The sequence below is a fragment of the Falco rusticolus genome, chromosome 2 (genome assembly GCF_015220075.1).
Source record: "Falco rusticolus isolate bFalRus1 chromosome 2, bFalRus1.pri, whole genome shotgun sequence".
In the NCBI taxonomy this organism is placed as follows: domain Eukaryota; kingdom Metazoa; phylum Chordata; class Aves; order Falconiformes; family Falconidae; genus Falco; species Falco rusticolus.
In genome coordinates, this window is record NC_051188.1 from 58,280,745 (window position 1) to 58,298,206 (window position 17,462).

The following is a 17,462-nucleotide window of genomic DNA, read 5'->3' on the forward strand; positions in this document are numbered from 1 at the left end:
AGTGCAAGGTCTGCTGCTTAATGTTCATAGCCCTCCATGGTAATGGCTCTGACAACCTCTGAGATCAGCTCTTACTTTCTGACCATGACCTTCCACCATACAGGTACATTCTGTTGATAAGTAGGAAATCAGTGGAGAGGCATATGGTGTGGGGTGCCGAGCTTTCTCAGGAGTTAGACCTTAATGGTGGATCTTGCTCCCACAGGAAAAAGGAATGGCTACTGACTTCACTGCTTGCAGCGCTAAAACCAAAATTCATACAATGTGAAAGGAAACAGGATGATAACGAGGATGGAAAAGAGAAATTCTGTTTGCTACTATCCAATTAATCTTATAAATGCAGAAATAAGGGAACTGGCTTGTTTATATTCCTTCGATTAAATGAGAAGATGTTAGAAGTCTGAACTATAAAAATACATGGATATATTAAATGCTCTTTTGCTTTGTTTTGTAATTCACTCCTGCTGTGCCACTGCTGTAAAACATGCACATGGGTATCTGTACATATTAAGCCATAGGCATTTTCGAACTTCATCTCATAAGCCTGCCAGTTTTGAAATTTATTTAACAGCAATATGCTGTTATAAATATGTATAAATAACCAGTTCAGGAGTGGTGTGGCCAAAGGTAAATAACCAGTTCAGGAGTGTCCACCTCACAACAATTTTTCACAGGGCTTGCTAAAAGTTGTATGACTCTGTAATCTGAGGAGCACAGAACACCTCAGTCTTAAAGTTAAGAAGCCAAGGCCAATGCTCTAAAGCCAACTCATTTTACTGGATGCCTGATTTGCTGTAAATCTTACAGCTCATTCAGATCTTGACCGCCTGAAACTTGCTGTGACTATCACTCAGGCTCCTGCGAGAGCCACCACAGTGAGATGTCCTTATTTTCTGCCAACTTCCTTTCTTATATACCCACTCACACAAAAATTATGTTTCCATATTTCATCCAGTTCTCCTGTCCAAGAACTTACTGAAATACTGGTTAGCTAAGAAAATTCCCAGCATACTGTGAATAATTTTCATGCAAAGTATGAAAGTATATAGAATCATAGAATCATTTAGGTTGGAAAAGACCTTTAAGATCAAGTTCAACTGTTAACCTAACACTGCCAAGTCCACCACTAAACCTTGTCCCTAAATGTTACATCTACGTAATTTTTAAACGCTTCCAGGGATGGTGATTCTACCCACCTCCCTGGGCAGCCTGTTCCAATGCTTGACAACCCTTTAAGTGAAGAATTTTTTTCCTAATATCCAATGTAAACCTCCCCTGGCACAAATTGAGGCCAGTTTGTCTTGTCCTATTGCTTGTTACCTGGGAGAAGAGACCCACCTGCCTACAGCCTCCTTTCATGTAGTTGCAGAGAGTGATAAGGCCCTCCCTGAGCCTCCTTTTCTCCAGGGTAAACAACAGATATTCATAACTCAACCAAAGCATCATGCTAAGCTGCCTATCAAGCATCTGTAATGGAGATAGCCCAGGTGTTGCTGGCATTGGATGAGAAGAATGACCATGGCAATCTCTCTCCACACACCCACTCAGACTCCACACACTGAAAGAAAACTCTTTAGGGGATGTATAAAAGGTAAAGGGCATTTTGGTGTCTAAAAGTAACTTTTTATATTAGCGTTTGGTTTATTTTTTACTTTGATAGTAGTTTAGATATTCGGAAGAGCTAGAAAAACTGGGAAAAAAGGAGTATAGCGGATAAATCTGTTTTCTAAAGCTGTCCTTTTGATTTGGGATAGATGAAAATAATTTCAAATCAACTGTCATTACGGTTATGGTAATATATACAAATAAATAATTTTTTCAATTATTTTGAGAAGATTAAAGAAAAAATGCAATGAAAACCTACTCCCTTTTAAAACTTAAAACTTCTTTTCAAGGAAGTGGGTAATTATAATACTGAAAATACTTGCTAAACCCATTATATAGGAGAACAAAACCCGATTTGCTTTATCAATCATCACAAATTATGGGTCAGATTAATTTTGAACACAAAACCACCACCTTATATATCTAGTGGCAGATTTTTAGTGAAAGAAAAAAAATAAAGTTGCTGAAGTGGAAATAAGGAATGTATGTATTAAGTACATCCTATCACTTCAGAAGGTGTGGAATGCAGAAATACTGTTATATGTACAGGAGAAACTGGAGGAACTAGCCACAGTTCAGGCACCACAAAGGAAGGATAGGGTCAAATCCACCAGCAGAATCTCACTTTTTGTTTCCACCCTATTTTTATCAACCACTACAATGCAAAAAAGAGGTGAAAAGTTTCTGAAGCTATTTCACTGCTATCAGGAGCAGTGGGAATGCATCCTACTAGGCACTGGGATTAGTAAAATGGTTGGTCAAGTTTCTTTTTCACAATGAAAAGTAAAGTATGGATGTAAAGTTTATATTTAAGTGTAGCCAGCCATTCCAAGCTTTTTTAAGGATAAGATATTTTTAAGAAGATTTGTTCATACAAAAGTGAAGTTGCCTTGGCAACTGTAATTATAGAAAGCCAGAGCAATTACTTTCATAAAATCCTTCTTAGTGCTTTCTCCCTCTTAATAGGAATGTGCAGATACCGTGTTTTAAGCTACATTTATCAGAAATATTACTCATCATTGATTCTACCCTAGAGGCATTATAATCCAAAAATATGCGGTTAAAGCAGGTTGAATAGTGCAAAATCATTTTGCAAACACTTACTTCAATTCAAAAACGAAAGTCAGATCATGAATATTTGCTTTTGGAGGGAAGTGAGAATTTGAAAAGAATGGAGCATTCTGTTTTCATATTGCAAGACTCAATGAATAAACTGTGCCCCGTATTCATCTACCTCCAAACACAGTAACAATTCACTTTTATGAACAGCAGGACGAAGGAATTAAGATTGCAATTTAATATATCTAAACTATACTAATATAAACAGATCTACTGATTCATTGCACAGCTCTGCATTGCCTACTGTGGACTCATCTGTGTGGCTGGAACAAGTTTAAGGTCTCTGTTCATCTTTTCATTACGTGGCAGAAACATCCTCTGATTTCCCTGGCACAGCGTTTGAGATCCATCATTAGTGATATTTGGCACAGTTCTGCTGACCCCTAGGCTTGTCATTTAATAATTTATCCATTTTTTCTGCTGTGCTTGTTAGAGTACATGATGTCCATTTAGGCTTGATTTCTTCCCATGGCCTTCTTTGTCTGATAAATAATATTTTACTACAGACCTCTCTCTCAGGCCATGCTGCTCAGCTTTGATGAGCCATAAAATACATGGCCACAGGAATGGCTTCTTGCACTGAAATAGGGATGGAAATTAACAATAGTTTGCAGATTCTTTCTTTTCATTCATTATCAGAAGAGTATTGTTTTCCCCAACTCTGCTCTCTGCCTGTATGAATGCTGTCCTGAGTTATAGTTGCAAACTACACACTAGGCAAGCTAGAGTTATACTGTGTAACTACAATACATACCCTCTCTTCCTTGTCTGTGATTCTGTAACTTAAAATGTACTTACAAACCCCCAATGTTAACATTCCAACAGGATTTGAGCACCCCGTTATGAATACTGAATGGACTTGTCTCTTAAAATGCCACTAATAGGCCAATACTACAAGTGATCAAGAAGTGGTATCAGTGTAGATGCCACTAGAAATCTGGGAAACCAGTATCTTTCACGATGCATGTGAAGAGTTTTTCTGCCCCTGTAGTTTTGCAAGGTGCCAGAAGTCACACACGTTTACTTATGCTGCATCATCATCACCATCATTCCAAGCAGTCCTGGTATTTCTCAGATCCAACCAGCCATGGCAGTCTGGATGGGAGATTTAGCACATTTAGCACAATGGGTATCAAATGTATGTGTTCAGCACGTTTTCTACCAATTCCCAGGCCTAAGTCGTCAATGTCCTCTAAATATTTAGAATAATTCTTAAATTTTTACTCCTCTTACAGTGATTACACAGAGACATTGCTTCAGTGAAGTGTGTTTACAATGTTGTAACAGTATCAAGGCACTCAAAAATCCAATGCGATATTCACAAACTTGAAAGTAGCTTCTCAGTGATTAACAGCAAGACTACTTAAAAAACATAGCTTCATAAGATTGATGCATTAAACAAAATTATGTATCAAAGCCTAAATTTTCAAGCCAAAGGAGACACGAAAATTTAAATCAAGTGAGGGTCTGCTGTGATGTCTCCTCACAGGCTAAATCAAATGCAGTCTTTTAGCCTGTGTTCAGTCATTCTAGCTTGTGTTCACTTTTACATAGTTTGTCAAACTGAACAATCTGAGGTCTTTCCTCATAATACTCAAGGAAAGACATTTAATGCCCTACACTCTTGATTTACCTTTTGATCAATATATTTGTTTTCTTCAATTGCTGATCTTTTAGAGTGGTCACAAGAGGAAGAAGATGCTGAGGGAAGTCTTCGAAGCAAACAGCTGGTATCTTGTTGCTGGCGATCAATAAACTGCTTCATAAAACTTTCCCTTGTGAACAAACAGAAGATATTGATGGATTAAAACCCCAGGAAGAGTTAATATTTGGTTTACTTTATGACATGTCACAACTCATTAGTGGCAAGACAGATAAACTCCAAGAAAAAGTTGTACTGGGCTACAGATGTATAAATGTACGGAGTGCCAAAACAACTGATGAAACTTAAATTCACGTATTAAAGAAATCTGTAAATGGAGAGGTGGGTGGCTTGCATGTAGTTTTGAAGAGAATAATTTTATTCCTTCTATTATTCATTTGTTTATTTATTTACCAGTTAAAGTGCTAAATATTTGAAGTGCCTTTTGCAGTTTTCAGCTCTTTTGAGCTCATTAAACAGTGAGTTGTTACTTCTCTGTAAATCAAATGCTGATATAATCCAAAGGAAACATACTCTCTGCAAGAAATTCTTTCCTGAAGACTTCAAACAACATCTGTTCATATAGCTCCTTTGAATGCCAGTATTAAGGCGCTTCAGCAATTCTGTGTCTCACATATGCCATGTTTAAAATGTAGGAGCATTTCTGTTTACAACAGATGTACATTTATCCTGCTGTATTTTAAGTTTAGTAGAGTTGCCCTATTTTCAGTGTGAATTGACTATGTCAAAACTAATTTTTATCTGGAGAGAGAATTCTACGCAGTACAATAGTTTCAGATTTAATATATGATTTTCTAGTAATACTTTGAAGCCTATTTAAGCAGTTGGCATGATCACATGTTAGTCTAGGGTATGCTGGGAAAGAAAGCTAGAAAGAAATACTCAAAAAGACTAAGACTAGGAGAAGAATGCCCTCGATATATAACCTAACAGTATTTTGATACTAAAACATCTATGACTGCTTCCTTGAGGTTTGGAAGGTTGTTTTTCCTGACCTTTCTGTCCAGCATTATTCCTTTCATTCAACTGATACAAGCAAGTAATACCAGCTGCCTTAGCTTCCTTGTGAATCTAATCAAAAGAAATTTATCCTCAGGAGGCCCAGAACAATGACAGCCATCTTTCACATCGTCATCTCTCCTGGCATGTGCTTAGTGGGGATATTGGAATGGGCATGGCCAGAGGACCTGTTTGGCCATCCTGTGCTGTTTCAGCAGTCTTAGCAGCCTGTATGTGCCAGAGCAGCCCTTGAATTCCTATAAGCTTTTTCTGGTACCGCACAAGAATAATTGTCCTGTAAGTAATGATCTAGTAGACAACTGAGGGTCTGATGCTTTGTTAAGGTGAGTTTTACAGGAAAGTGGTAACTATGCAAATACAAATAGGGGACAAGGTCATCACAGAGTAACTGGTATTGGATGGCCTGTTAACCCCTCTAATGATTTGGTGCCAGTTGACCTTATCTTTAAAAAGCTACAGGAAAACCGATTAGACTACTGTAAGTTGTCTATGTCAGCCACTAATCTAAAATCCAAATGGGAGTGGAGAAACTACAACACACTTTTCAATCATATTCAACTTGTGTTGGTTCTGGTCATCTAGTTGCTTTCATGAGTAAGTTATAAGGAGTGCTAAGATTATTTTTTTTTCAAAAGTAAAAATGAGTAAATCAAAAATGTCACATCCTTCCGATGCCAATGTTAATTCTATTTAATTTCTTATTTTCTGAACTACCTGCCTAATCCACAAGTAAAAGAGTTTAATATTTTGGGTGCTACATGGCTCCAGACAAGTTTACAGTATACTAGCAAAGGAAATATTTCAATACCTTATTTTTGGAACTGTGAAATCTGAAGGAAGCTTGGAGATTTTCACCATTTGTGGCCTGTTCGGAAATTTTTCAAAGATGCGTAGACGCAATGGAAGCTTCTCCTTTGTATCTGCATTTGCTTCACTTTGCTTTAGCTGAAAACAAGGAAATGAAAAAAAATGACAGCAAGGGATATTTCAGTCTGCAATATCCCAGCCTTGTTTTTCAGAATCCAAACAATAATGGCAATCATTTAAGGAAACAGAAGATGGCAGCAAAGAACTACAGAGAGTAAATTTGATACTCGGGAGTTTATTGGTCTGCTTGTGTTAGAAGCTGGCAAATACCTAACAATACCATGCCTTTAATTGAAAGTCATAAAATGGGAGGATTGTTAATAATTTTAATTTTAAAATACAAAGCATATTAGTGTCCTATTCAATATGCTTATTTCCGTTTTCTTCACAGATCCCTAACACTTTATGAAATAAACATCCATGATCTTTTCTTATTAGGCACATCTTTGTGTATATGCTGACAGCTCTTCGATATCCAAATAGAACACAGCATTTTAAAAGGGAGCAATTTTAAAGGAATCCAGCTCTCAGAAGATGAAAATAACAGGAAAATTACATTTAGATGAATATTATAAGTAATAATAAAGGACTTAAAAGAATCCATCTACATCAGCCATTCTGATACTGAGCTGCATCAAGTCACATAAAAAATGTTGCATTTATATGTATTCACAAAGTGTTATTCCACGGAATACCACACATTTAAGTACACAAAAGGCAGATACATCTATCTGCATGGACAGATGATATATAGATCTAATGATAGAAGAGAAAAGAGAAATGCTATGGAGATATGATTTCTGAATTCCCATTACCTTATGTAGCAGTTTGGTTGTGTCATTGCAACAAAGTACCAAGACAAAAAGAATCAGTGAAATTAATTTTTACATTTCTTTTAAATGATACCTGTATTGCATACTCTTTCAGTAAGCATATATCTAACTGGAATTATTTCAGTTCCTCTCCCACCTGCTTGTGAGCATAGGCTTAGAAGCTTACATTTTAAAACAGATTTTCACCATCCGCACCTGCAGGGAATACTGCTGATAGACATCAGCTATAGATTTTTACCAGGGGCAATTGCCCAGGAAGTCAAATGGAGTTCTAACTCTCATTTGCACTGCCTAGTGAAATGCATGCTCCCGCAGCATGCTATAGAACAACTGCTCTGCTGCAGTCATGCTATCCGCAACATCACCACTTCCAGTCATAGGACAGCTTAAACTGAAAATCAATTCGTATTACGTTGGATATAAGTTGTCATGTGGACTGAAAACTGTTTGAAGAGCTACAAACAAAGGCTAATGATTAATGGTAAAGCACTGAGTCAGAATAGAAGGGGAATATTGTATAAATCTGCATTATGTCCAGTCCTATTTAACTGCTTTATTAATGATCCTTAAAAGGAAGAAATGATGACATGAATGAAATCACTTGATATTAAAATGTGAAGAATTGCAAATACCACATTGGACAAGGAAAAAACAGATTTAGAAATAGGGGCCAGAAATAACAGGCTGAAAAAAATACTAGAGCAAGAATAAGAGCAGAAACTAAACAAGAACTCGTCCTTCAGCACAGCATCAAAAGGGCAGTTTGGGCACCAATTATATTACCAGCCAAAGGCTATGCTCAAAACAAACCTCTGTTGGTTAGGTATCATATAGGTTTAGAAAATGGTACAGAAGTCCACAGCTCCTCTCTGTGCTGCTTTGAAGAGACCACACCTGGGCATGTTTTCATTTCTAAATACCATCTTACTAGTCTCACACTGACAAGCTAAAATAGTGCAGAAGAGAGCCATGAAAACCAGGGGAGAGCTGCATCAGCCAGCTGGGCCACGGGAGAAAAAAGGAGAGAAAGACTAAAGGGATCCAATATTTATGCCACATCTACCGTAACTGACAATAATTTAAGGGGAGGGGAGACAATGTAAACTTAGGTAAGAAATACTTGAAAACAAATTATTTCAGGAATATAATAGAGTACCAAAAATATAGGAATGAGAGGATGAAATTAAGAAAGGAAATTTATAGGATGAGAATAAAAATTACTGTCCTTACAGGGAGATCAGAGTGTTCAGAGAGGTCTCTGGAGGGAAATACCTCATCATTTCAAATTCGGACTAGACAAACCCCTTGAAATACCAAAGTACTGCAGAAAGAAACTACTCACTGACAAGGAAATTAATTGGATAATCTACTGGGACTTTTCTGCAACACTGTACTGTTGAAAAGCTTTGGGAAAAGGTAATTATTAGGGGGGAAAAAGGTTTCCAGTTTCTGCCATTTGCTATTTAGTACCTCATCATTGCCTAAATATGCAGATTTTGGCATGGACAATGCCTCTTACACCTACGAACTCCTGTTCACAGAAGTCAGTCTATAGAGTACAGAGCATATGACAGATTGTAATGCTGCGCAAACTCTCAATGCAGAACACATCAGGGAGACCTTGGAAGCAGGAAACCGTACCATTCAAAAGGTAAGGAAGGGGACAGCAATGTCCCCTGTCTAAAAAGGAGAATGATTCAAGATAGGCTTTAAAATAACTGAAAGTCAAAGCACTTCTATAGAATATCTCCAATTACTCATGCTGTGATAATATTACATATTGAGAGACGTGAGGCATTTAACTTCACTAAATTCTTCTCCACGCACTAAGGGTGTAATTGTTGCTCCGCATGACATACATCCTATTTGGTATTGCTGCTTAAAACCTTTAGATTTCAACTTTCTTAAACCATAAAACCCACACATCTTTGTAAAGGTACAGGATTATGTTGAAATGTAGCAGTGATGGTGCAGAGTGTTTCAAGTAACAGCCAAACCCCAAATAAAATATCAGGCCATTCTTTTCATGATTTGTATTTTTTTATTTATTATTATTACTATTGGCACACTGACTTGATTTGCTTTGCATGGCCCTTGATCTCCAGCCCCAAAGAGCCTACTGGAAACAATTCATGAATATTTTGTCAGCCTGGCCTGGCTAAATTCTCTTGCGGCTGTTAGAACAGTAAAAATAATTTTTGGCTGTAAAGCCATAGAAGGTATTTATGTCTATCTACATTATTTCCACAGTGCTTGAGTTTACAGGGCATATTCAATGGCACAATACATACAGTACAACTGTCTGCTCTGAACCTAGACCAGAAGAATTTATCCAAATAGTACATAAATGGTAAGGAGTAGACGAGGGGAAATTTTAATTTGGGATTCCAGTGGCAGCCTGAATAATATGTTCAGATACAGGTCCCTGAAATCCAACCTCTCCCTGATCTGTTACATAATTGTCTTGATCAATACAAAAGTCAGCTGTGAGAAAGGCAGATTTATTGGTGAAGAAAGTGTATTTGTGTTTTTTTCTTCCCAAAAGGCATTATGGCTGTGTCTCTGTTTGGTTCAGAGCAGCTTGAAGTGAATCCTTTGATCACCAGCACTTGCTGTTCACTGGTTTAGTTTATGAGCTGTGTTTTCTTCTGGGAGGAAACAAAACTGCAAGCTCCACCTCGGTTACACACAAATGCACTCCAGGCACCGAGACTGACCTAAGGATCATGACCAATGACTGGTCCTTAGGGTGACTTCAAACCCCATGTGTGATGGGGCATGTAGTTCAGTGTGAGCCTGAATCTTCTGAAGCAGAACCCTCTGAACTGCACACATTGTACATGTGGTGGCGGCAGCAACTGCTTCATTGCACTGATTTTCTCCCATGGTGCAGCCCAGGCGTTATATATCTCAACCATACTACTTAATGCAGCTTCAGCTGTACATTTATCTGTGACTTCAAGGCTTCGTTACAAAAAGGTGATTGCTAAAACCAGCTTTAGGGTAATTAAGATCTGCGCCCTTAAAACTGTAGAGAACCTGTAAGTGGTTGTCCTAAATACACAGAATAGCACGAATAGTGGTGAAAGTGGAAGACTGGGACAGAGGCAGATGCAATAAAAGAGACAGCAGGTAATGACTAGTGAGAAAAGGGGCAGGATTATCTTTCTAATGCAGATGAATGCTGGCTGTGGCCAGACAATTGTGCTGGAATGGTTAGAAGAGCAATCACTGCCCTGCTGGAGACAGCAGCCTTCCCAGCAGAAAGCTGGCATCTCCCATGTAACCACACTGGTCCCACAAGGCCAATAGAACCACACCACAAAACCATCTCACCTCTGCCAGCTGCTAAAGCTTTCTCATCCATTTTTCAGAAATGAAAGTGTGATATTTAAAACTTAAAAAAAAGCCGCTATGTTACAGTATTTGAGCCACACAGTATACATGGTGTTACGTAGAACCTGAAGAAGAAAGCAAGGCAATAAATGGTGGTTCTTAATTTTTTTTTTTTTTAATGTTAAAAGACTGTAGTACCATAGTCACCCAGATATTAATCACTGGAAGTGTGGTTAGGGTGAAAGCAGTGAGTTCTTTTAAAGTGCATACTGCAACTTCTTTGATAGTGACTGCAGTTGCTGAAACAGCATTAAAGCAATGGAGTGAGACAGGCAGGAGGACCTGACTAGGAAAGCTGCATTCCCATAGTCTCTCCCTATGTTCAACAGAACAGACATGTCACAGTGCACTTCAGATCTGCAGGTGAATGCAGGGCAGTGTAACACCTGCCCTCCAGCTTACACCCCCTCCTGCGGAAGCAGGATGTGAGAAGTGCCTGCACATGCAGAGGTCTCTTTACGGGCTCAGGTGGAAGCTGACAGCCTGGAACATGGAAGTGCTCCAGCAGCTGGAACAAGATCAGTTGAACAGTTCAAAGGGCTAACTAAGGTGAGTATCTCTTAATATCACCAATCTGCATTTAGAGACAGAAGCATCCTTGAAAGTAACGTTCTTGGCAAAGCAAATGGAAAGCTCAAATTTAACACAGTCATTGAGCTTCTAAGACACTGACACTTTGGTAAGAACATGCCAGAGAAGAAACAGAGTTAACCATAGCCAAAGGGATAAGACCTACCCTTCCTAACTTTTTGTTTTGTTCTTACTCATTTAATTCTGATCATGGAAGAAGAGCTAGTAATGTGCAAAACACAAAGAGTTGAAAGATGTCGATTTCATATGGTCTGTGAGGCAAGTGTATGCGAAATTTAACTTAAAATGCTCTGTAAATATTGAAATGAAATGAAATTATTATGAAAAATTTACTGCAATGCTCTAACTCTTTCATTTTAGTTGACAGTTTTCATAACAGGCTGAGATCAATCACGTTCAAAATTAAAAGCTTTGCTGCTGATGTACACACAGTTTATTTGGGAACTGGCCAGATGCCCAGAGTAATTTCACGGTGACTGGATAGTTCAAACCTTTTGAGAAAGTTCAGGAGGTCTCACTACAGGATAGTTTTAAATTAATATTGTTTGATACATTATAGTGCACTGCTATATATCAACACTTTTCACAGCAAATCTCCTTTAGGGGCTGTATTTGAAGAATAAAGTGACTATACAATATCTGTGTCACACTCTTAGCAGGATATCGTATGTGCTCCAACACAAAACACTTTCAGCATGAAAGTGCACGTGGATGAAAGACATTACAAACTGATACCGGCACCCATCCAACCATTTTCCAGATTTTTTTACTTACCCAAATTCTCAGATTTACCATCACCTTCAAATTGTCAAAGAGAGCTCTGGATGAAATCCAATTAATTAGCATTAAATGACATGTAAATTAATCAACTAGAAATCAGAAAGGCAGATTAAATGAGCCTCTTTTTCCCTTTCTGTTATTATCCTGAAATTGTACAGACCTGATAAATTTTTTGGACATGAATGAGCTATACTAAAAGAAGACACACATACGAGTAAGCTTTCACAGCCCATACAGCTTTGGCATGAATTTGTATCAACATTTTTGAACCTGCGTTTGACTTAAAGTTCAACACAAATCAGCTGTTCAGTTACTATTGTTTACACCTGCAATTCTATTATCAATGAAGCAGCAGCTCAATTTTGACTGATCAAACTGCACCATGAAAAAAAGGAAGACAAAAACCGATCTGGAAATTAAGATTAAAAAAAAAAAGATCAAACTGAATTTTGTAAAAGTAACACTTGCAGTGTGAAAAAGCGGAATGTATGATGTGTAGATCTTAGTATGTCTATAGTGCTATATAAAAGACTGTCAAGGGCCTAACCCCATGCCTAAGGTCAGATGGTACTTGCTGACCTCAAGCCATAATATTTGGCTCTTGGTTACTCTAGGCCCTGTGTGGTGGCCATGAGACATAATTACAAGTTATTTTTCCACAGGTTTCCCAATTCTTCTAAAACAACATAAGAGCTTTTATATGCAATTCTCCTGAGCAGCACTTCCGTAGGACGACATTTGGGTCGTGTGTTGCCTACTCGGAGAAGGAGAAGGGCTTGTGAGTTTGGCTGAAGGTGGGATAGCATTACAGGAGTGTGTGGCTTAGAGTCCAACCTGGTGAGGCTTTGTCTGTGCTTTCTTCCAAAGCAGTCCCTCAACTAAAGTATTCCCTGAGCTACACCAAAGTAATGTTCTGGAGAAAGCAGCTGGAGGTACAGGAGAGAACCAGCAGTGAGTGAAGAGTTAAGTACCATGCATGCATGGGCAAGGGATGAAAGCTCAAGCTTGCTCTCTTGTCCTCTGTTAACTGCCTAGATGTACCAGTTGTGAATTTCACCCTGCAGGCTCACTGAAAGAAATGGGGACATGGCAAGCAGTAACAAATTCTCCCAGGTAGGGAGTGCCTGTAAAACAGAATCTAAATTGATTTTAACCATATTCTGTGCTACCTTGGGGAATCTTCAGTGAAATGTACCAAAAAATATGATTACAGTGGTGCTGGCATTCACAGCAGAGATGACACTGTTGATAATAAAGGGGTAAAATAAACCGAAAAAAATCCTAGCAGATGGAGGAACAAGATTACATGTGTATTTCTTACACACACAAGATTTGTTTTGTTTATAAACAACTCTTCTGTGTCACAGGGTTTATATGCTGTGTGTAGTAGGATTTGGTTCTGTGACTGCTATTTCCCAATTGTTCATTTAAATAACTTTTTCTTCAATTTTGCATGAAGTCTTCCAAATTAATAAGATATTGAGCAAGGTTTCACAAATGTGGGTTTTTTAATAACTTCCTTCCAGTAATTGTAGCTCCTATCAGTTCTTCAGGAACAAATGCTGCTGACAAGATGTGATTGCAATTCAAATGGTACAAAACTCCTCTAGCAAAATTTCACTAAGATTTAGTCCATTTACTTAATAGAGGACAGGAATCCAGTGTGTCAGAGAGTTTCCCTTTGATTAACTTAGACAAGTAAGATGAATTTTTCAGAGCTATTACTTCATACTGTCTACAGACTCAGGCAAACATTCATACACTGATTACACTTTAGTTGTATTTCCAAATCTTCTTCCCCTCTGCAGTGGCAAGAACGATACCATTTTAAAAACACATGAGATCCGAGATTCTGCATGGTCAGCATCCATAATCAGGGCCCCAGGAATGTGCTTACTAGACCATATTAAACCTTCTTGTCTTTAGAATGAGGTACCTACCCGAGTTAATTAAGTTATGGTTGCCTTAGTCTCTCTTTACAGCCAGAAGTGATGAAGAGGCACTTGAAGAGGTCAGTTCAGTAAGTTCAGCCATGAGAGTAAGATAATTAAGATGGAATATTCACCTCAGGATGACTCCTTCATTGAATGCTGAAAACATTGTAAGGCTACACCTATACAAGTCATGTACTGGGATACGGGCCTAAGAACTGGAATAAGATTGTCCATTGTGTTACGCTGTTAGCAAGGCTGCGTGCACAGTTTTGGCCTTGCCCAGCTAGCGTTCGCCCCGATCATAGCTGAGCACAGTCTGGGGCTTATCGCAGCTGGGGACATTCTCAGTAGGCAGTATGGATTTAAGTGGTAGGTAGTTTTGGAAAGGGAAAATAACTTAGCTGTACGTACAAGTCAGGCTGTGCTGGCCAGCCAGCTTTAGAGATGGCAAGTCCTGGTCACCTCTATCTCTTGATACAGATCAGCTAAATTATTAGCTTAGAGAAGATGCCCTAGTTTAGATAAGATAAAATGGCTTATCCTGGATAAGATAAACACCACCCTTATTTTAAAACAGTTCAGGGGTAGATACATTTTCAAATGGACAATTTAAAATAGACAATGGAAATGAAACATACATCTAATACTAACATGCATAAATATTGTTTTAATAGCTTTTTCACATATAAAGGCAGCTTTACCATTTTCATATTCATTATTTTTCCTCTGGGATAAGTAGCAGAAATATTTTTGTTTCTATACAAAGGTTAGTGATTCACAAAAGAATAGCCATTGTAATAAAAAATGCATTACATGCTCCATTTCATTAGAGGAAACTGCTTGAGACTTCACTTAAATTAGGCATCATTATTTGTTATTAATTGTATATCTTATGAACAAAAAGCAACTAAAATATTTTCAAGTGAACAAAAGCACAAGATGTATGAATTCTGCTCTTGTACAAATACAATAATTCAATATTGATTAGGTACATGTTCATCTTCAGGACTCAGGGTAAAATTCATTACAACCTGAAAGAGTGCTTCTGCTCAGGAAGCAAAGGAAGTACCACTGCAGGACAATTCAGAGACTCTTTAATGTTTGCTTACCTATCCCAGACCCTGCACAAAGGAAGATCCCTGGAGGTAGCTTTGTAAAGGGCGCTTACCTATGTGTAGCCAAGATACACAACTTCGACTGCCCTGCTGGGCTTGCAGAAAAATAGAGCCAATCTGGGAGATGATAACTGCAGACAGACTTTCAAAAGTTCTCACCACAGGCAGCTCCCATTTACTTAAAAAGAGCTGAAGACACTCAGAGAACCTGGGTGCGATTGACCCAGGAAGTCATCTTGACTTCCTATCAGGATACAGTCAGAGGTATATAAAATGCTGAAGAATAGCAAGGTCATAGGGATAAAAGACTCAGTCTGCAGAGAATCTGTTTTTCCTGCTCAAAGTTTAATAAAATATAACTTTGACCTAGACCCTCTTAATACTGAAGTATAGGAACACTGGAATTTCATTCATACATGCAAAACCTTTCTTCCATGTGATTTTTATAGGCTGCTTTATGCATATTCTGGGGTATTACATGGGATAGATCACCACTAAACTGGTATGGACTTAAGGCATATCCAGCTTGACTTACTACTTAGTTCCATCTGCATGGTAGGAAACATACCTAAGCTATGTGAGCCTAATTCCAGATTCCAAAGACAACCTATATGTTCCCTATGAATTTGTGAGTGCTGCTTGAGATGGAAACAGTTACGTGTAGATGTTGAATCATACTTGTCACAGATCATGATGCAGGTGCTTGTGGAGCAGGTCGCATGTTGTTTCTGTGGGTTGTGACCATGCCAGCCTATGCTCCCTTCTTTTTAGGTGTGCTGCAGTGTCTATGGACACTCCTCTAAAAGGATACTTTACTGGCACAGATCAATATAATAACAACTTCTAACACATAAAGGATGTCTACAAAGACAAAAAGGATAATTACTCATGATCACTGTGGCTGGGACAAGAATGCTTCATCTGCAACACGGAATACAATTTAGATGAGACGCCAGACAAATCTTCCTAAAAACACTTTAACCTAAGTCCCAAATGTGACAATGAATGCATTATTCTTGGTCTTACTCACAGGACAAGCTAAGTGAATCACAACCACAGTGCACAGTATTTTTTTTGTTTGTTCCCAGTGCTTTTATTATAAATACCATTATGATGTGGATTTGTTTCATCAAATGTATTCAGCTAAATATGTATGAGGCTGTACACTTGATCTCATCTCCACATAACTGATTAGTTTGGGACTGCAAAATTGGAGAAGGTCTGTGGAGGGGCCACAGAGATCTTCTCTGTAATGTAGTTCTAGAGAATACAGAGGCACCCTCTTCACAAGGAGACTTCATCACAGAATAGGAGGCAGAAAGCACCATTTGCTTCATGAAAAAATCTGTCCAGATAAAACAAAGAAATTTTTCACTATGATGACAATAATTGGATTAAGTTGCCCAGAGAAGCCATGGAATTTTTATCACTGGAGGTATTAAACACTTGGCCTGACAGGACTCTGGGTAATCTCATCTAATGGCCTGCTTTCAACAGCAGGTTGGGCCAGATGCTGTCCAAAAGTCCCTTCCAACCTAGACTTTTCTACAATTCTATGATTTAGTGATAACTATGAACTTTCAGACAACAGATAATTATGCTCTTCAGTCTGACTGTTGTGTATATGCATCTGCCATCTCTTGAAAACTTGTACCTTTGTTCACATCACTACTAGGCTTTGTCAGATTCTGTGAGAAGGTGATTAATATAACTTAGATTTGCATGAGTATTTGAAACACACACGGTGGACAGATTTTTGTAATTGAATATAGTTAACCCTGAGAAAATGAAACTGAAGGTGAGAAGAAATTCATAGCTGTAGCTGAGGCCAGAAACCAGTATATTTCTTTAAACAGGAGAGACTTTGTCTTTGCTGCCCCTTGCCTTCTTGTGGTTTCTTTGCTTGTTTTGAACCAGACACAGAACATTTAATTTGACACAGGTGGCCTGAATTTTACATTAATTGGAGTTTTACAGTGTTTCTCCAGCACAGAAATACACACAGGAAGTTAATTTAACCAAAGGACATGCAGAGGCAAACCTATATGAGTGGTAACTGAAAGGACACAGAGGTTGATCCCAATTACTTCAGGAACTTTCCTAGCTGGATCAGATGAAAACAAAGATAGTTGGGTTTTACTGGTTGCCCTTTCTCCCACACCGATTTGCTGATAAAATTTTAGCCTGTGCTAGATTCCTGCGTTCCGTTATTCCCTTTCACAAGAGATGAGGATGTTTCTCTTTGTGTTCTTGTGGTGATGGATTGCTTCTTTAAAGGGGGAGATTTCAATAAGAACTCTCCCTTAGTTCTGAAATAGTGCTCCTACTTGTTGCATATTATGCAGGAAAACCATGCAGGCTTCCTCATCTTCTGTCATGTTTTAAAAAGAGTTCCTGATCCATTTTTGAGGAACTACAAAGAGAAGTCCTCTGAATTCTAAGTGGAAAGTGAGTGAGTGACGGACACTCAGGTACCTAAAAATCTCAGTAAAAATGTAACTAATTCATCCTTCTAAGCAGCTAGTTTATTTTAATGACT

At 38.3% G+C, this 17,462-nt stretch overlaps 1 protein-coding gene across 3 annotated transcripts in view; it reads right to left on the reverse strand.

The window, feature by feature from the left end:
• Positions 1–17,462, reverse strand: part of NALCN (sodium leak channel, non-selective) — a 248,258-nt gene that overhangs the window by 57,785 nt on the left and 173,011 nt on the right. For all 3 annotated transcript variants that reach the window (XM_037377624.1, XM_037377625.1, XM_037377626.1), the window contains exons 16-17: positions 6,216–6,352; positions 4,358–4,499 (exon numbers count right to left, since the gene is read on the reverse strand). In XM_037377624.1, coding sequence (XP_037233521.1) covers positions 4,358–4,499; positions 6,216–6,352 — 279 coding nt within the window. The remainder of the gene's footprint in view (positions 1–4,357; positions 4,500–6,215; positions 6,353–17,462) is intronic.